The sequence below is a fragment of the Chelon labrosus genome, assembly GCF_963514085.1.
Source record: "Chelon labrosus genome assembly, chromosome: 8".
Classification (NCBI taxonomy): Eukaryota; Metazoa; Chordata; class Actinopteri; order Mugiliformes; family Mugilidae; genus Chelon; species Chelon labrosus.
Genome location: NC_140358.1, coordinates 20,191,477 through 20,211,999, shown reverse-complemented (window position 1 = coordinate 20,211,999; position 20,523 = coordinate 20,191,477). Strand labels below are relative to the sequence as shown.

General features: G+C 43.3%; 1 protein-coding gene across 2 annotated transcripts; it reads right to left on the bottom strand.

Moving 5' to 3' along the window:
- Nucleotides 1-231: 231 nt before the first annotated feature.
- LOC311492203 (ribosomal protein S6 kinase alpha-6) lies at nt 232-20,067 on the bottom strand. 2 transcript variants are annotated; one of them, XM_084550413.1, is made up of 22 exons: nt 19,723-20,067; nt 17,166-17,225; nt 16,942-17,058; nt 16,782-16,863; nt 16,603-16,683; nt 15,027-15,106; nt 14,177-14,283; nt 12,957-12,994; nt 12,588-12,730; nt 12,410-12,480; nt 12,238-12,326; nt 11,995-12,059; nt 11,463-11,565; nt 11,174-11,298; nt 8,699-8,821; nt 8,171-8,260; nt 7,869-8,027; nt 7,616-7,777; nt 6,727-6,803; nt 6,368-6,485; nt 5,906-6,046; nt 232-1,796 (listed from the first exon to the last, which is right to left on the bottom strand). In XM_084550413.1, the coding sequence occupies exons 1-22, from the start codon at nt 19,747-19,749 to the stop codon at nt 1,671-1,673; spliced, it is 2,184 nt and encodes a 727-aa protein (XP_084406539.1). In that variant the 5' UTR covers nt 19,750-20,067; the 3' UTR covers nt 232-1,670. The 2 variants fall into 2 exon arrangements, with proteins under 2 accessions (XP_084406539.1, XP_084406540.1); XM_084550414.1 differs by lacking the exons at nt 16,782-16,863; nt 16,942-17,058; nt 17,166-17,225; nt 19,723-20,067 and having other exon boundaries at nt 14,177-14,293; nt 16,603-16,685.
- Between the last annotated feature and the right edge of the window lie 456 nt (nt 20,068-20,523).

Here is a 20,523-nt window from a genome sequence, read left to right as displayed (position 1 = left end):
TCACAACACTGAAAAGTTAATTACAAGTTAAATCAGAAGTTAAATAATACATAAGTCTAAGTATAGTTCCTCAAAACACTGTGATACACTGTAAAACAATGTCATTTGTTACATTACATTCCTCTGCGTTGCAGGAGGAAAATCTCTCAGTATGCATCATAGACAATATAAAGTATTTATATATGCATTTATACAGTCTATGGTGTGCATTCACAAAAAAAGACATCAATACACTGGAGGGATTTTGGTGCAACAGCCTTCGTCTTGTATGACAAATACGTTATTGTTGCTGATGTCATGCAGCATTATCTGCACAAGTATGTAACTGACTGCCTTTATCTCATCTGTTAGTGACAACTAGCACGTCAAAAAGATTTCAATGGTTATTAATAAGTTTAAGAACAAAGCAAATGCAATGACAAGCCAATAATAAACGGAAATCCAGTGTCGTTCCATTGATGACGGAGACAAACCGGCCCAGGCCACAGTGAATGCATGTCAATAATGATCTTTAATGTCAATATATACAGAACCTGAAAGAAAAATAGAATCTTAAAAATCAAATGAAATAAATACAATATCATACAATTTCCACAATGTCTTTTTGAAGAGATATCCATGGAAATATTTTTTTTTTCTTTTAATTCAGCCTCTCTGGTTCGACGGGGTGCGTCCCATCCCCCCCAGAGAAATCCCTACAGCTCCCCCACATGCTCTTCATCTTCATCATCTTCAGTACATACATACATACACATATATATTTATATATATATTTTTTTTGCAAACGAGAGTTTCTGTTATTGTTACCACATTGTTTCACCTTCAAACTAGACGCTATCTTTAGTCCATCTGCAGCTTATTCAACCTCTTTTGATACATGATTAGCTTCACAAAGTAACAGGAGTCAGACGGTGAGTTTTAAGGGAAGAGGAATACAGATCGGGTCCAAACATGCATTTATGTTACCAAAAGTGCTGGTAAATGATTTTGATCCTGAGGGACTTTCTAATTCGCCACAAGCAGAATCGTATTTCTATTTTATTTTTATTTTATTTTTTTCTGAGCCTCGGAGAAGAATCGGTCTTACAATGTGCCTCGGTCAATATCATCTTGCCAGCACTCTCACACATAAATCATTACTTCACTTTGAAGAAAAGAAGTTAAAGAGAGCGAAAGCAAACGGAACGAGAGAACTGAGGGGGGGAAGAGGAGGCCGAGCCAAGATGAAGAGCAGTGGGGAGGGGGGGCACAGTTTACCAAAGCAGCTTTGAATCAGCCAATCACAGTGAAGGAGAACATCAGCTGGTGCGTTTCTTCCCCACATGAGGAAGAAAGAATGAAAGGCGAGGAGGGCAAGTGCATATGAAAGCTGTGGAAATAAATACAAGTCTGTCTCCCCAGCAGTAACAGATATGTGAGTTTCCCCTCTTCGGCTGACTTCTTTGCAATGCAACCTCGTCCAGCGTTAAGTGTGTTTGTGTGTGTTTATATGCACGCAGGTGTGAGTGCAGATGTTGGGTGTGTCAAATAAATAGATTAAAATAAAAAAACAAAAAACAAAAAGAAAAACAAAGGGAGACAGTAGTTCTGACTGGCCAACACTTGGGTCTGTTTTTGCGTATGAGAGTCTGACAGAGTGAGGTCAAAACTGGAGGGCGAGCGATGTGTGTCTACATGTCTGTTGAGGTGAGTTTCTTCATGCTGCGTCTCTGGGCCAGACTGGATGCCGCCACGGGCTCCAACACCGGCTGACTTGTCTTCTGGCTCAGTGCTGAATAGGTGGCAGCCATTGCTCCCTGGAAACAAAAGAATGGACGCTTTAGCTTTTAAAATCCTGTAGTTACAAGTAACAGTGCCAGATTGTCGGTGCACCTGGAAGCAGTAGCTTATATTTTGTGTTTTACAAAGATAGTTTGGTTTCTGTGAAGTGGGACTGTGTGATGTACTGGCTAGCCTCCAGCTGGAGACGTAGCACAAGGCCCACCCAAGAAAATCTAAGTGTAAATCACATCTAATCTTATTACAGCTTTACCTTGCTGTTTCACAGTTGTTGGTCAGCAGATCTAGCCTGGAAGTCAGCCCAACTTTACTCACCCACAAAATAATTGTGGCCGAAAAAGTTGCGGTAAAGTCTGGAGCAGCTCAGTTGGATTTAATCGGTCGATTGCGCTCTGGCAAAGATCTGCCGGGCCAATCAAACACGTCGGTCGGGTTTTATGTGGTGACGGAGAGAAGAGCAACAGCGATGTGGTCGCACACGTCATCTGAGCGCTTACAACAAAACGGCTCTAAATGGTTGAAACACGGCCTTATAATGAAAGTCAAATGGCGTGTTACCTCCATAAGTCTGTTCACGTGACTTTGGTGTTTTAAAACGTTCGTTTGGATCTGAACTTGGTGTCATCTAGACAAACAAGTCCTGTAAAATGACTGTTTTTGTTAGGAGAGTTTGGTGGCCTGGTTTGGTGCCGTTAGCCCCACCTCAAGGAACCTGAACTACACCTTTAAGAGTGACATGGGTCAACTTTGTGCTACTACCCGAGTCCAAGTTTAGCTTTCAGTCATGACTGTATGAGGCTAATTTTGACATGTATAAACTATAATGTGACAGTAGGCAAGTACCTTCCATTAAACAGGTATGGCTGCAATTAGTTAGTTTTATTACGAATGAAAAATACCAAATCACGATTTCCCAAACCTGTCAACCCTGTTCCCAAGACACATTCAAATGTCTTGGCTTTGTGTTGTTCATCAAACAAAATAACACAAAACCAAAAGAAATTTACTATGCTGTCATCTAAAAAGCTTTAAAAGCTAGCAACCCATCAAATATATTTCATTTGTGCTTGAAAAGTGTCTCAAATGATTTGTCACTTAATGGAGTTAGTTAACAGAGTATTTTTAACGTGTTTATCAGACTGAGCTGAAAATGAAAGTTTCTCACCCAGAGTTACCTTCATTCAACGCTGAATTACACAACATTTGTTTGTGCCCAAACCACCCACTGATGTGAATCAGAAACACGTCATGCATCTTTTTAAAAATAAAAAACAACTTGGAAAATGAGAGCGGTATTAAAACTTAACACAGGAAAGAGTCGCTATAACTCACGGAGCAGGAAATAAAAATCACAAGCGATAAAACGGCAAGAAAAAAAAAAACTAGAAACACATATATAACAATCAGTATACGCAACGTTCTCTGTTACATCCCTCCGATCCTCTTTAAACTCTCGTATTTCCTGTCAGCTCTCTACTGTCACCATCTAAAAGTGCCTTAAAATGTGCAAAACAAGCCATCTAATTATGTAGCAGTACATTCTACTTGGCCCAAGTGTGTGTCTGTAGTTGACTGGTGTAAACTGCATCCCGCCGGAAAAGGTGGTTAATTGTTCAGGAGGTCGGAGAAGGGCAAAAAGCTGCTCAAGTGAGACAAGTACGCATTTACATATAAACCATTTGTCATACTTTGAATCGCAAGTTCAAGAGAGGAGAAGAGCTCTGGCAGCAGCGGGATTCATGAGTAAGAGCAGAGATGAGAACTCTAATGGGTGTAAAAACAATGCATGGTCACATTTATGCTAATGGCGAGGTAGGATTTAAACGTAGCCAGCATGAATCAATTGAACCATCCCATCATACCTGACATTAATTGTGCAGCCTGGTGGTAGGATGTTAAGGACGCGGAGAATCTTTTAATAATATCAACAGCGCTTTGCTTGACTGTCGGTGGTGAACACTGCATTTAAACCCCCCCCCCACCCACCCCTCCCCCGACCCTTATAGAGATTTGGGGTATCTTTAACCCTTTAGAAGGCTCCTGTTCTGGTACAGCTAATAAAAGTGTCTACACAGAAGATGTGGGCTGATTTGTAAGAAACAAATTTGCCTTCTCCTGAGCAGAATAAAGTGTTTTTTTAAATCTTCAACACGAAAGACTCCAGTTAAGGTTAAGGTCTAGGAGGCGACAGGACGGCAGAAGAAAGAAGTCGATCCCATAACAGGTGACACTATCCTTGGAGTGCAACGCGTATTAACAATGAGTGTGGAGCTGAGGTTGAACCAGTTGTTAACCTCACGAAAAATCTACTTGTGGCATGGGTGAAGATCTTTTCCAACAATGAGGCCAGATTTTTTAAAACTCTAGGCTCTTCTTTTTGTAGGTATAACATGCACTGATCTATGATGGCATCACAGTATGTGTGAAACTATGAAGGAATGTTTTTTTTGTGTACATTTGCTGAGACTGTTAATTTGGTTTAATGTACTGCGAGACATAGATGCAGTAACCTACGTACGTAGCCGACGCCGGTGGGAGCCATTTATACCTGTGCGCCCATCAGTCTGGCTCGCTCTGTAAAAACACTACCCGAACGCTAGTTGGTGTCGTGTCTTTTTATGCCAGCCGGGTTAATTTTTGTTTCCACTTCCTGCTTCGCTTTCAAAAGACAGAAACTTTCGCCGAAATCTCGCTGAAGACGAGTCCAACAAATGTTCGTTTCGCCAAACCTTTCCTCGATGTGTTCTATCTTCACTGATCCAAAGCAATTCATTTGAAAATAGCAGCGATGGAGAAACAGCCAGAAATACTAAAGCAGAAACACGCTACTACCAAGTGGATCAATCACAGCTCTTGCGGTCTGCGTTGGCGCGGCACGTTTCTTGGGAGGTGCGCGTCAGCTATGGCGTTGGGGTCTGCATACGCTCTGCGCTGTCGCTGTAGCTACGGCGTCAAATTGACACAGAAGCCCAAACCGCCTATAAGCCACGAGTGACGTTCCCAGTTGACTGTGATCCTAAACTTAGGTTAGATCAGACGGCAGAAATGTATTCATGTGCATGATGACTGGCATCTCTCTACCATGAGTGAAAAAAATAAATTTAATCACAAATTTGAGAAAGTCCCTGTATGCAGCTGCAGATCTCTGACATTTAAAAAGGGAATAAACACAGGAAGAGAAACCAGGGCTATAAATGAAAATCAGTGGGTTGTAGGGATGATAGACAACAACAACAACTTTGGTCATGCAAAGTGGGCAGCTACCAAATTAAACAGGCGACACCCTTAAAGCGACAAGTAATGGGAGTGATTGATACACTTGATCGGCACGGGAAGCAAACACAGCATTCCCTAGACGTTTACAGCAAAGAAACCACAACATCCACAATGTTGTTTCTAACCCACTAAATTCCACCAACACTGACAGAAGTCTCGGAGCATCGGGTAAAACCCAGACGGAGCAGCATTGTTGACGGTGTTTTCTTTTCAAACAGAGAACGGTGACAGCAACGAGAGCTGGCCGCCTCCATTCACAGGCAATATCACCGTACGTATGCTCTGCTTGTTTCACTTTGAAATATTCGCAATGGGAGATATACGAGAGGGTTACCTAGGCAACCAGAGCTCGGAACGTCCACTAGAGACCAACTGTCAGCTACGAAGTGATGGGAAAGGAGCACCTTTAATATAAGACCATAATGATCATAGTTATGTCTTTTTTTTTTTGCCTCCATGTAATATTTTCTTATCCTTAACAGATTTGCTATTTTTAAACAGTGAGTAAGACACTTTTAGGACTGTTGTCCATCACCTAGCAACAGTGATCTCACTACAACACAAAGCAAGATACAAGGTGATGAGTTCCATTTGAGGTGCTCCTAACCATTCATCTGTGGTATAATTATCCAGTATATTTATGTCCTTGGTTGTTAAGTATATACGATAAGACGACCATTTAATTTACTTCACAGTGGGGAAATTTGTGTATATACAATTAACTGTACATAAAGTAGAATTCCTGTTTTGAAGCTCCGAGGTCTATGGGGACTGACTCACTTCTGGAGAAAGACTCAAATAGCAATTCGAGGAATTGCTTGCCGAGTATTGCAGATTGGCGTATACTCACCTTGACGAGGTGCGGTGCATCATGGCGTGTGAGCTGGAAGTGTGGTAGCGTATCTCTGCATGTGATCCAGGAATGCTTTAGAACCTGCTCTGCTGTGTATCGCTGGTGAGGGTCCACATGAAGCATATGGGACAGAAGGTCCTGGGATATAGAGAGGAAAGCCTCTATGAATTCATAACACAATAAAAGTTGATTTCTTGCGTAAAACGCGATAGTGAACATTTTTCTTTTTCATCGATAGAAGAGGTCATGATGTGCTACAAACATCTAAATTAGAAAAGCAGGACATCACAGTCATCTATGTGCAGCTTCACATTACTGCTCTGAGTCATACTTGATCAATATATCTGCAAAAATTCACAGAATAAAACATGCAAATCCAATGTTTAGATCAAATAAAGAAATTACAGCTACGTTAAAGGAAGACCGAGCCTCTGAAAAGAATTCAGAGTGTCAGTGTACCTTTGAGGTGTCTGATACAGTATCCCAGTTGCCACCTGTCAAGGAGAACTTTCCTGATCCTATCCGGAGAAGGATCTCCTCTGGTGTGTCGTTTGGCCCATTAGCAAAAGGTGTGTACCTGACAAGAGTGATAGAAAGCAGAGGTTAGGAAAATAACCATAGCCATGTTAAAAGTAGAGTTTAACTTTGACGTATTTATTACAAGTATTACAAGCAAAAGTAATGACAAATGCGCTACTGTACAGGAATGTTTGAAATCAGCCCTTTTTTGGCAACGCACACAAATGGTTTACAAATGTTTCAGTTTATTCATTCAGTTTACTTTAATCATCCCCCCACCACCATAAGCACAGTCTTACCCTGCCAACATGGTGTACAGTAGAACTCCAAGGCTCCATATATCACAGGCTGCATCATAACCTTGTCGCATTAGTACCTAGACATGCACAAAGAAACAAAGAAACCATTAGGGACTCATACTAACAATGCACATTACAGATGTTCATCTAACCATTGGCTGCCTGGAAGCCAGACCAACCTCCCTCAGCCGCTATTTTTTTTTGTGGTGAAAAGTTCGTCTGAAGTCTCTCCAGTGAAGATCTGCTGGACCAATTAAATCTTTTGGTCAAACTTCATGCAGCAATGTAGTTATACACATCAGCGGAGCGCTGCGGAGTTGAATTTGTTTACAACCAAATGGCTCCGATTGTAGGACTGTCCAATTGCATGGATTGGATAGGTGTTGTTTTTCTCTATATTTGTTGAAACCATAGACTGTATAAAGATGGAAACCGAACAGCTCGTCCAAAGTGAAGCCAAAGCAAGTAGAGCTGGTGACTGTCTGCAGTATAGGTCATAAGCTCCACCTCATCCATGTTAGTGGATGGGACTTGCACCAAACTAAAACACTAAAATACACGTCAGAAATGTGAAGTGGGACTCTTCAGTTTTAAAAACAAGTACAGTGTATAATCCAACATTTCCTTGTAACTGGTGGAGGAAATAAAAAATTCGCAAGATGGCACTGCCCGGAGCCATGTGAAAATAGCGTCAGCTTGGCCAATGCAACAAAGCAGCAAGACGTATTGTCCATATTTATAATCAATGGTTGAAACACATCCATAATGAAACCCTGATGGAGTGTTACCAGACTTTGCATATTTCTAAACCCTTTCTTCTGAGTATGACATCTTACATTTCCTCTACTAAAGCTTTTCTTTGCTTGCATCAGTCTCCTCTCTCTCTCACCTCTGGTGCCACAAAGTTGGCAGTGTAACAGGGCGTGAGGAGCAGGCCATTGCCTCCCCGAAGCTGCTTGGCGAATCCAAAGTCACAGATCCTGATGGAGTCGGGATTCCCCGAGTCATCCATGTACAGGATGTTGCTGGGCTTCAGATCTCGGTGTACCACCTGGAGAGAAGGAGGAGGAGGAGGAGAAAATATTAAAGACGATGTCTGAATTCGACTGTGCACAAGTTTGTGTGCAGAAGTGTTTTCTCACCCCTTGGCAATGGAGGTAGTCAACAGTCTTGGTGATGGTGTAGAGCACAGCACTGGCCTCTCTCTCGGAGAAAAACTTCTGCCTGAGGATTTTATCCAGCAGCTCCCCTCCCTTCATCAGCTCTGTCACCACGTATACATACCTGCCTTCATCATACACCTGGCAAATGCACACACACACACACACACACACACACACACACACACACACACACACCCACACACACACACACACACAACCTGTCAGCATTTACACCCAAAAACTCAACCGTCTTGGAAAGCTTGCACATAAATGCTACTGACGTCTTTCAGGGTGATGATGTTGGGGTGCTGTCCATATCGCATCAGGATTTCAATCTCTTCAGAGGGGTCCCTCTTACTTTTGTCTATAATCTGAGTATCATGGAAAAGAAAACAGCAATTTGTACTATTTTGACTGATCGATAAAAATGAATAAGAGCAATAATCTTAACTATTTTGAAACACCAAAGTGTTTCTGCAAACTCTGAAGCTGCGCTGCCCTCTGCTGGTATAAAAGGATCACTCCATTTTCAGTCTTTTTACTCATAACAAGGTTTGGAAACTCTTTTAAATTCTATGAATTCACATTCTAGATGCACCAACTGTGCATTCACACTACATCTGTGTGATTTCATCTTATTCAGACTCCAGGAATTAAAAAAAAACAAAAAAAAAAAAACATGGTGTTTTTACTGGGTCGATTAAGTGGTGCAACTGCATGCGACACAGATATTTAAAACAGAAACTGCTGACTTGACTTAACTTGGAGGTGCGGAAGTCACGATTACGATCACAAACTGAACTGGTTACCTTCACAGCATAGTCCATGGCAGAGACTCGGTGTACACAGCGTTTACAAATAGAGTACGAGCCGACCCCTATGTCCTCCTGCAGCTCGTACAGATCGGAGAACTTGGCCGAGCCCCCGTGCATCTGGAAAGGACAGGACTCATTAACTGTCATATTACATTCTGTGACATTAAAAGAATAAACTCGTCCCGGCAAAGCATCTGTCATGCCTTGTCCTTCACAAACCATGGCGAAGGATCATTTTTAACACCAGCAGTTCCACCTCAGTTCACAGTTGGTCCGATTCGACAAAGTGACCCGTGCATCAAAGCGTCGTAGAGCGTATTCCAGAAATGGGACTCTTTAGTCTTTAGTTAGATCTTGGTCGCCCACCAAAGAACTATAATTAAAATGTATTCTTCTTATGACCAATCGCTCTTAAATGTAAGGACAGAGACGACCATATCTGGACATTCTTGCTCAGCTCAGTATGTCCCTCTTTATTAACACTGACCATGTGCATGCCAGCTGTCAGTTTGTTCCATGTGCAGTGAAACATTTACATAATCAACCGTTTAAATGAATCAGATCTGTCCTAAGCTTCGGACGCTTAAGACACACATATGTCCCATATGTGCGACCAACCGTCGTTTGGTCACACATATGGAACATTCCTGTCATAGTTAGCGCATCATGCCGGGGGGATATGCTGAGAATATTTCTGAAGACTGACTGTGGTGCAGCTGAAACGAGCTGAAGTGAGTTTTTGGAAACGGACTGCATTCAGTCTCGATGTGTCCGCGAGGGTTTTATGTTGAAATCAAGGTCGTTGAATATGTAGGAATTTTGTTTTTAAAATGCGGCTGAGCTTCTAAATGTAAAACAGACTCCAAGATACAGAACCAAGATACTTCTTTCCACTGCAACGTTACCATAATCCTTATAAGGACCATGATTTTACAATCACAGGCCCGTAAGTAAATATCTTAACCATTTCAACCTTATTTTCTTTTCCAGTTGCTGCATTTTGTCCTCATCAAGCTTTTATCTGAATAAATAAACAGAAAACCACATGAAATACACTGTAGGTTTGAAGCAGGGCTGCAGTTGTGTGTCATTAAGGAAGGAGGAATGAGTGGACTTCAGCGAATAAATACTTTTGACTCCTGTTCTTCATTCATTTTCTGTAACTGCTCGTCTTCTGGAGGCGCCTTGGGCGAGAGGCAGGATACACCCTGGACAGGTCGCCAGTCTGTCGCAGGGCTAACACTGAGAGACACGACCATTCACACTCACATGCACCTACGGCCAAATTAGAATCACCAATTAACCTAAGGAGCATGTCTTTGGACGGTGGGAGGAAGCCGGAGTACCCGGAGAGAACCCACGCAGACACAGGGAGAACATGCAAACTCCACACAGAAAGGCCGTTGGATTTGAACCCAGAACCTTCTTGCTGTGAGGCATCAGTGCTAACCACCACACCACTGTGCCGCCCACTCCCACCGGTACAAATTCATGTTCCTAGCACCACTAGATTCAGATGGGAGGCTTTGCTCTGTATTTACCCGTTGCCATGGTGAATCACAGCTCCATTGATCATGACATTTACATGCCCACACATCCTGTACGCTTAACTAAGGCTGGACTGTGACCAGTTTCCCGTCTCGAGAGTTCAGGGTTAAGAGTTGGTGGTTAAAGACGCTTTCTGGAATAAAACCCCCTGGTGTTTTCGAGCTCCACGAAGCGTCGTGGAACATGAGCGGTGACGCTGGAACTGTCATTTTTGTATTTGGCTCCGCGTTTAACATTGCATAACCGCAACATGCTGTCAAATTAAGAGCTGCAGGTGTGAAAGCAACTTGTGTGTGCGGTTGTTTTTTTTTTTTTTTCAGGGTTGTTCTACAACACAAAAAACCTTTACAGGATAATTTAAGGTATTGGTCCTTGACTCTTGGCATCACACAATACTACTCTGATTGCAATAACCCTTCACTGAAGAGAAATTTACTTCAAGGGGTGCAATGATTATTGTGAATATGTTCAACTTGGATAAAAAAAAAAAAAAAAAAACTAAACAAATCTAACAATTCTTCACACTGACACACGCAGCACTGGCAGCCGGTGGACTGTAGAAAGGAACGGTTTCAGCATCACGAGAAAAGCGCCAAAACCACTTTTACAATTACAACGTTGTGATAATTGTTCTGTCACATTCACAGATGTGTTAACTACTTTTCAGCAGTGATTGTACTGGCTATTGAACGAGATTGCTGCATTCATCGTGGAGCTTTACACACATCTCATAAATCTGTGACAAAAAAAAGCTTCACTGGAGACGGAGAAATGTATTTTATGTGTAATCGTTCATTGAAAAACTAAAAAGCAAACAACTGTGGCGTGCTGTGACTCCTATTTACTATATATAGTAATTGAGTATTGTAAATGAACATGTGTGAAGTGAGAGAAGGCAAAGTAGATATCATGTATGTTCACCTGAACTATAGGGAGTATGCTGAGCATCGGGGAGCTCTTGTTCTCATCCATAGGGGCTGGAGCAACAAAACTGAAGCCTTTGAAGAGCTGGTGGGCGTTAGCGCTGGGCGGGATACCTGGGGAGTCTAAACATACGAAGATAATTCAAAATATTAACCGACCGCACATACAAACACGCTGCAAATGTTGGAGTTGAAGCTTAGTCACAGTTTCCATGGCTGCAGGAGTGGCTAGCTCTTGCAAGCTCAAGAGCATGTGTGTGTGTGTGTGTGTGTGTGTGTAGGTGTACCTTTAGGCGTTTTAGCGGTGAACTCTGGGTCGAAGCAGAACGTGTCATCTGGTTTACCTGCTGCAGGCTTGAATGGGGGTTGGAGCTCTCTCCGGAACAGTTTCTGGAAAAAAAAAATAAGAATGCATGTGCACGAAGGCAGAAAACACACACACGCGTTAGGAATCAAACCCTACTGCAGGCTGTTTCGAGTGTGTGAACATATGTGCACGAGAGGCCACGACCCCTCCCAGATTAACCCCATCCAATCCCTCCACAGCTCGGCCCGGCCAATAGCATCCTGCTGGCTCTTAAACGCTCACGCAGGGCTATTAGTGCACACACAGTGAGAACTGGACCTCTGCCCAGATTCGCGCACACACACACACAAACATAGTTGCCATGGCCAAGACTGATGGCCAGTAGTCACCAAGCCAAACGTTTGTTAGGTGTGAATCCTCAACAGAAGCTGGGGAGTTACGTGTATGTGTGTGTGTGTGTGCATGTCAGTGTGGATCTGTGAGAAATGAGAAGGAGACGTGCGTGCGCTCACATTCCAGTCGATGGTGGAAAAGAACGCGTGGCGTTTGATCTCCTCCACTCCATCGGGCCCGGCCCCTAAAGACACAGATCGCTTTGGTTCAGTTAACCTGGCGTGCTCGATTGCATTGTTTTCAGAGGATCAACACGTTCACACATTTTCTTCCCTCTGTGGTTTTTCAGCACGTTATTTAAACGGTTGCCAAAATGTTAACAGGCTTCTTGCAGTGTTACGATCCACACATTTTCCTCTTACCTAGTCTGTTAGCGGGGTTACGTTTAAACAGCATTCGCAGCAAACTCTGGGCTTCCAAACTCAGAAACTGGGGCATTCCCAACTTAGCTCTGTGGGAATAGAGCAGCAGGTGAATATCAGCAAGTGCAACACATCAACATGTGTCTTAATCACACCGTGAATAACAGCTCACTTTAGAATCATGTTCATGGTTTCATTGCGGTCTTTCCCTTGGAACGGTAATGTGCCCGTAAGCATCTCGAACTGCAAAGACAATAGAAAGAATCAGATATTATTAGGTTTATCGGTTCACGGAAATGTCACAAATTAAAAGACATGCCAGCTCATCAAAATAAAACGTGTGTATGTACCATAAGTACTCCCAGAGACCACCAGTCCGCACTCTGCGTGTGTCCTCTCCTGTTGACCACCTCAGGGGCCATATACTCCACCGTACCACAGAAGGAATAAGCCTTCTTATCAGCATCTACTGACTCTTTACTCAAGCCAAAGTCTGTGCAATGATATTTCAAAATAAAACGTAAGACAATGCATAAACGACTAAACGGTCACACTGGGAAAAAGAAAAGTAACTGGATTGAAATGAAAAAAGGAGTGTGGAAAATCTATTTTTGCTGAAGACTGAATTGAATATAAAACAGTTAAATTAACTAGATTAGACTATCTGATCGATAAATAAAGGTCAGAGAGTAGGACTATATTAGAATCGACTAACATACCTGTTAACTTTATGTGTCCAGCTTCATCAAGTAAGATGCTGAAAGACAAGAACAGATTTTCACAGAGGTGAGGCAGCGCAACGTAAGTAGTAGCCAAGTCATCCCATGGCTTTGTTTTCTGCATGAATCACTTGACATTTATTTATTCTGAAGAGTTCTGAAGGTTTCCAGTAGCCGGTTAGTCATAGCAATTGATAGATCAGAGTACTCCAATTAAAGTCACATTGGGCGCATTAGGTCAAAATGGAAAAGTTCAATTCAATCTCTACTTCATGAGCTGCGTGCTTGCCACCAGTTCATAGTGATTCATGGTCCAGTTCTGATGCTCATGTGCCCATTATTGGCGTCAGCATGGGTACCCTAACCGGTCTGCGACTACACAGCCCGATACGCAACAAACTGTGATGCACTGCGTATCCTGACACCTTTCTATCAGAACCAGCGTTAACTTCTACAGTAGCCCGTTTGTTGGATCGGACCACACAGGCCAACCTTTGTCCCCACGTGCATCAATGAGCCTTTGCTGCCCGTGACCCTGTCGCCAGTTCACCACTGTTCCTTCCTTGGAGCACTTTTGACAGATACGGACCACTGCAGACCGGGAACACTCCACAAGAGCTGCAGTTTTGGAACCAGTCTGACCCAGTCGTCTAGCCATCACAATTTGGCCCTTGTCATGGTTACGCTTGCCTATTTTTCCTGCTTCCAACACATTTGAGGACAAACTGTTCACTTAATGCCTATTATATCCCGCCCACTAACATGTGCCGTGATGAAGAGATAATCAGTGGTTATAATGTTATGTCAAATACAAGTCAAAAAACCATTGGCTGGAGAGAACAGATGTTTATAATGAAAGCAGAACAGCTGCATCTGTGCTGATCCTTTTATGTATTGGGTGCACTGTGATATATTCAGTTCAATAACAAAAGAAATTGTCTCAAGATGCTTTACAACACCCAGCCCGAAACCCCCAGAGTAAGAACGAAGGCAATGGAGGCAAGAAAATCTCCCTTTAACTGGAAGAAAACTTAAGCAGAACCCAGCTCATATGAGAAGGGATGGGGCACCTGCTTGAGGCCAGCCAGGTAGAAAAACAGAGAGCAGTAGGAGGAACGAGATAAACATGCATTTGTCATACATACAAACATCTATCTAATCGATTCTAGTGTGGTGTTGGTGTGTGACAGGTGAAGGGCGAGGAGGTCTGTGATTCTTACTTCTCTGGCTTGAGATCTCTGTAAACTATGCCCAAGTTGTGCAGATGGTCGAGGGCCAGGGCCAGCTCTGCAAGGTAGAATTTCACATCTTCCTCTGTAAACATAACCTGATAAGAACTGGACAAATTTACTCTCTGAACTCTGAAGAAAGGAGAAATTCAGCAGCAGTAAAACAAAAAAAACAAAAAAAACATAAACAACTTCAGTTACCACAAACAGAGAAAACAGAGTGTTGTTATTGTCACAGTATGAACATTTCAAATAGGTTACGCGACTCGGCAAGCTGTTGATCTGACACTGCTGGCAGCTATCGCTTTGGTTCTGAGACATGCTTTCAACACAAGGTCTATCTGGAGAACAATCACACATTGTTCGAGTACCCAGAAAGCATTTGAAAGGAGCTGATCTGGGCTGACAAGCAACTGATGATGTAAAAGTGATGAAGATTCCAAGAAAAGCGTTGTGTTTCCATGAGGAATTCAAGTCATAATTTCAATAATACGCACAGGAAAAAAAAAAAAACAGGAGAGACAAATGACTTGGCAGTACTTCTGCTCTTATAAAATAATAATAAAAAAAAAGGCTCTTGCGTATTTAATCTGCACCTGTTCCATTTGCAGATGTCACCTTAACAATTCCTCGGGGTTTATAAATGCACACTGTGGCATCTGTAGATCTGATTTACACAATCATGTTTACATAAATAACAAAGAATTAAAACCTTAAACTGAAACAGACATGCTGTACCCTTCTTTTCAGAAAAGGACACGATAATAAAAACCAGGGAAAAGGAGTGAGTGAGTGAGTTTACGGTACAACGACATGTAAAGGCAACAGAATGTCAGCTTACCTCTTTGGATAAGCGAGTGAATACATCCCCTCCCCTGAGAAAGTCCAGTATTAAATACAGTTTCCCTTCTGTCTGAAAGGCTGGGGAAGAAAGGAAACAAGCCGTTAATCTAAGAACGAATCTAAATGTGATTCAATATCCAAATGTCCAGTCCTGTAAAAGGTCTGTGTAATAAATAAGGCATCGGGCATCATTTGGATTTCCTTGGAACAAGACTGATTCCGCCTCTTAATGGTTGTTGCCTTTCAATCACTATAATAACTTCATAGTTTAACATTGTGACTGTGTCGTTTTGGACCGTGGGCGGCATTTGTCTCAACCTAAACTATTGACCGATGAGTGGAGTAAAGATTCAGCAGACGTATCTATAATGATAATGACGTTTAAAATCTGCTCTACCTCAACTACAGTAAAATGGAGCTGTCATACTGGTAATACTTTAAGCGCGCTGTCCTGATCATATTTACATTGTAGACCTGTCCAGGGGCAAGAGGCGGGGTACACCCTGGACAGGTCTCCAGTCTATCACAAGGCTAACACAAAGAGACAGACAACCATTCACACCAACAGCCAGTTTAGAATCACCAGTTAACCTAACCAGCATGTCTTTGGACGGTGGGAGGAAGCCGGAGTACCCGGAGAGAACCCACCCAGACACAGTCGGAACATGCAAACTCCACACAGAAAGGCCTCCGTCAGCCTGGATTGTAGTATTAATACATTTCCTGTAAGTATCTGAGCAATATCAGAGCACTTCATCTCCCAACGACACACTGCTATCAAGGTAAACTAACAATAATTAGATGAATTGCTATAGCTGCAAGGTTTGCTCACCCACGGCCTATCTGCACGTATGCTTTACCGGCCGAGCCGCTTAATTCCCCTCTATGGAAGGAAAGTGACCTTGGGCGTAAGGTGCTTTTGTGACGTCGATAAATGAGTTTGCTTTACTATGTGAGAGAAGAACCTGCACGCTGCAGTTAAGAGTTACAAAAAAAACTACACATGCTACATGCTACAGGGTAGTTAAGTTACTTTAGTCAGCCATAACGCATCTAGATAGCATTATTGTTGTAGGCTGTGCATTTGGTTATAAACAGTACCTTTTCATGCACTGTTACTATGGCGCCCTCCTGTATTCTTCACAGCGCAGTTAAGAGAAACGCTGCTTATCACAGATAAATGTTAACAGTAGAAAAAAAAAAAAACTGAGCAAGCACGACTGGCCTGCACAGACAGGACGTGTTCACAGCACTCTGTGTATTTAACTGGTTTCGTACATGCTCTGTACGTTTCTAGACAACTGAGGCAAGCTGTATGTGAGAACAAGCCGGACTGTACATTAAACAGAGTGGAACTAACGCAAGCAGCTGCCCGTGAACTTTGTTTAGGAATCAAAAGCATACTTGAATTTTAGAACCAGTTCTCAACGCCTCACATTAACATTTAAAATACTGTGATAAATAACGTTAACAAATGTGAACATGAACAGAAGCAGCTGGTCTCACATTTACCCTTAAATGTGATGCAATCCGCATGATCACATATAATCCACGTACAAGAGTGTTTATCTTACCGTAGTGCAATTTCACTATGAAGGGATGATTGACTTCCACTAAAATGTCTCTTTCCATTTTAGTGCGAACTCTGTCCCTGACTGGAGAGACAAAACAGAGAAGGGGAGTGAGGCATACTGCGACACACGGGACGGTGGAGTTGTGTCCTGTGCTACATCCCGACCAAGAGACGCGTTACCTTTCAAAGATGCCTTTTTTAGAACTTTCATTGCATATAACTGACCAGCATCTGGACCCACGATCTTCCTCACAAGAAATACCTGAGGGAGAGAGACTTCAGGTAAATACGAGCGCCCGCACTGACGGAAACATTTGACTGGCCTGTGGAGTTTCCTTACCTTGCCAAAAGAGCCCTGGCCGAGGACTTTGAGCAGTTCAAACTGAGATGGGTCAGCTTTCTCACAGCCTTCTTTCACATGGTGGGTGATAGGAATCTCCTTATAAGTCCCGTCATCCTACACAAACAGGATCAGTATGAGACAGGCGCACAAGACTGCAGGTATGTCACACTTTGTGCGCGCACACACACACACACACGACTCCCAAGCTCTGCATTACTTACACAGTGTGAGAAAGAGTCTCCCTCCTCCATGGGCTCGTCCATGATCTGATGTCCATTGACCTGCAGCCAAACCAGCAAACAAAATTGACATCAAAAAGGGACCCGTCAACAGTAAACACTTTCACAAAGCTTGATCATCCTTGTCTTCAGCTGAGCAGGACTATGGCTGCAGCTGCTGCACGCCCACATGTATGACGGAAGATTCAACAGATGAAATCGATGAGTCACATGTAATAACACCACGCGTTCGCTTCTCCGAGCGAAGCTCTATTTGTTGTCAAACAGTATGGAGTCCATACTTTAAGCCATCCAGCTGTCCATGCTCTCATCCTGCCCCTATAAAGCCCCTTGTTATTAGCATTCTAGCTTAATCCCCGGCCGGAGCAAAAACAACATGTCTGACTGGCTCCGAGAGGCTGATATTTGCTAGGCCTACAGTCAGCATTCTGCCTCTTAAGGATAAACTAGGGCCTGGTTCGTTCAGAGCTTCTAGCTGATGATGGTGGTGAGAGTTTTTTTCTTTTTTAGCAATGACCACAGATGACATGCTTTGGTTTCCTCAGAGTTACATTTAAGAGCCTGCGTTATAACAATCATACACTGTGATGACACTGTCAGAGGAGGAATGTCCGATATCGGAGCATAAAATCACACAATAAACTGGCCCCTATAACATTATCCAGGTCTGGATATTTCAGTTCCGCGCTGAAGCCTGCATTATGTATTCAGTCCACTGTGTTTGTGTGTGTTGAATTCCATCAAGCCTCTGAAGAGGGGGGGGATGAGTCATAGCGCTACACAAGCCCACTCAGTGGGTGGAGCCACCAACATACACTCACGTACATCCTCAGAACAGAGGCCAGCAAACCACTTTCCAGCATCTTTGTGCTACAGAACAACAGCAGCAACGTAAACAGTCAAAATCGGCGGAGACGTGCGCTCAGAAAGTCAGACGCGACACCGAATAAACCTACAAAATGACAGCGCTGGTGCATCTGTGGAGCACAACGTCCAGGCCGGCCAGAGCCAGGCCAGTGCTTGTGTCATAATTCACACATACATTTTCACTCCCACCTTTGCTGGTGCTCATCACGGCTTGTAACAGAGAGAGCAGCCTACACTCGCAGCACAAGCAGGCGAGCCTTTTTCAGCCATTTCAGAACATGTCTGACAGCCATACATAATATCATGACACAGTCGCCGGGGCTGGCTTTACAAGGGTTTTGATAAAATATCACCTTCCAAGTTAAAAACTGATAAATTGTGGATTAGTGTCACCGCTAGCCCAGTTTAGGAGGCTAAGCTGATGTTTACTTCATTGCTGCTGTAACCTTGGCAGCCTTTAAAGGTGCGGGACTCAGCAAACGGCAGATTAATGTGTTTATTTTGTCGCGAGACATAAAACAGTTTTTGAAACAATATTTTAGGCGTTTCGTATTTCTGCGGCAGCCAAATGAACCCTCGGGGTCCTTCGGCAGATTAGCAGAAAGTTTAAGAATGAAGCAAGAGAAACTGGAACAGGAAGAGGGTTTAGTTCAAACAAACAAGGGACTAGGTCAGAAGTGGATGTTGCATTAACTTTCTGTTGACTTTAAAACAGTCCAAAGCAAAGCAGCAGCCAAGACAGTTTGGACTGTAGGTGTGAAAGACTGCAAAGAATCCCAGAGATGAACAGGTTTGGGATGTCAGGTTGCCTTAAACTTTTCTTCATCGGCTCAGTCTCTCCACAGTTATTACAAGACATCAACATCTTAATACATCTTTAAGAATAATCCATGGTTTCACTGAAGGTCTAAAGATGATAACCTACAAATATTATGAGGCTTATACTGCTCTAAAAAACACGTTACAGTAATTTTAATCTTAACTTCACTTTGCTAAGGCTCTATTGCTGTGCAGTCTTTGTTTTAAACACTTTAAATTGGCTTACTAACAGAAGTTAAAGCTATTAACAGCATCCTTAATTCAAGTGCTGCTGACAAGCAAGCCCTCAGTGGTGTAGACGTCAAATTTAACCAGCTAAATGTTACATTTTAAACATATTCAGCGTTTACAAAATATTCAATTCCCTCACTATGAACACATAAAAGCAATTTACCGGGTCTTTGTTAACTAGGCGGGGGACATCGAATAAAAACTTGCCTCCAAGTTTCAAGCCTGCAAGCTGTCAGCTAGCAAGCTAGCCACATGCTAATGCTACGTGCGCTAAGCTAGCTGTGGGGGTAAACTTGAGAAGTGTAAATAACAACAAAAACTAAGAGAAGGCCGTGTGTCATTGGATAAAGAGCTTGACCTTTGCGCGGGGCTGTGAGCGGCGGCGGAGGTCCGGGCGTGCGGCTATCAAAGTAATAACCCCGGTTAATGCAACAAAAATAAACATCTAACCAGCTGTTAGCATTAGCTAGCATGTTAGCATGCATCACGGTGCGCTGCAGGTCGTGACGCGAATTTGAGCTCTGCCCAGCCTCGCAGGGAAAGCTAACTTAACGGAACGGCACAAACCAAAAAACACAACGTCAAACAAATCAACATGCAAAACACGCGTCCATCAACTCACCTCACTACTAACGCTGTTTACCTCCATCTTGTGCCAGGATTCCTCTCCAAAGTCTAAGGCATCGTACTTCACCTAGACCCCCGCTCCACGTTGCATGTCTTCCCCCCTCTGTGGAAGTCCGACTCGTTCGGCTTTGATGTTCAGACGCGAGCTGTGTGGCTGCGGACCGCTAGCGGGATGGGATCGGGGGGTCGGTGCGGGGAACGGTTGATGCCGACGACTGGATCATACGCTCGCCGAGAGCACCGCTACCCTGCCATGGATGCGAATATGGCGGCTATCGTGGTACCTGACCGTCAGTGAATGAGAGTTTATTGACGTATTTATGACGCAATTCAGTTAAGGATTTCCCCCGTCCAAACCAAAGCGGCCGATCTGGAGATACAGAGGAGGGTGAGTGGACGTGGTGGTGGTGGTGGCGTGGGGGGGTGGACTTGACGCTGCGTGACACATCCGGTTGCTGAAATAGTCATTGATCCTGTGACAGGCAAATGAGCTTGTTTTACTCTTTTGTGGAGGCAGGATCACATTAACGAGCAAAACAGACTCCTGAGGTGGCGAGCCACGGATCTAAGTTTTCTGGTCTTGAGGGTGTAAGTTGATGCTTTAAAGCCAGTGTTTCCTAAGCCTGTCTGTCCCCAGTTCATGTGGAAATAAGAGGCTTAAAGCTCATCCACTTTCTCTGCTGCTCTGTATCCCACTCACAAGCGCCCGAGTCTTTGTGTGGTGCAGTGCTGCATGAATACTACATGTCCACATTTGTTTGCGCAGCCAGATTTCTTGTTCTCCAAATGATAACAA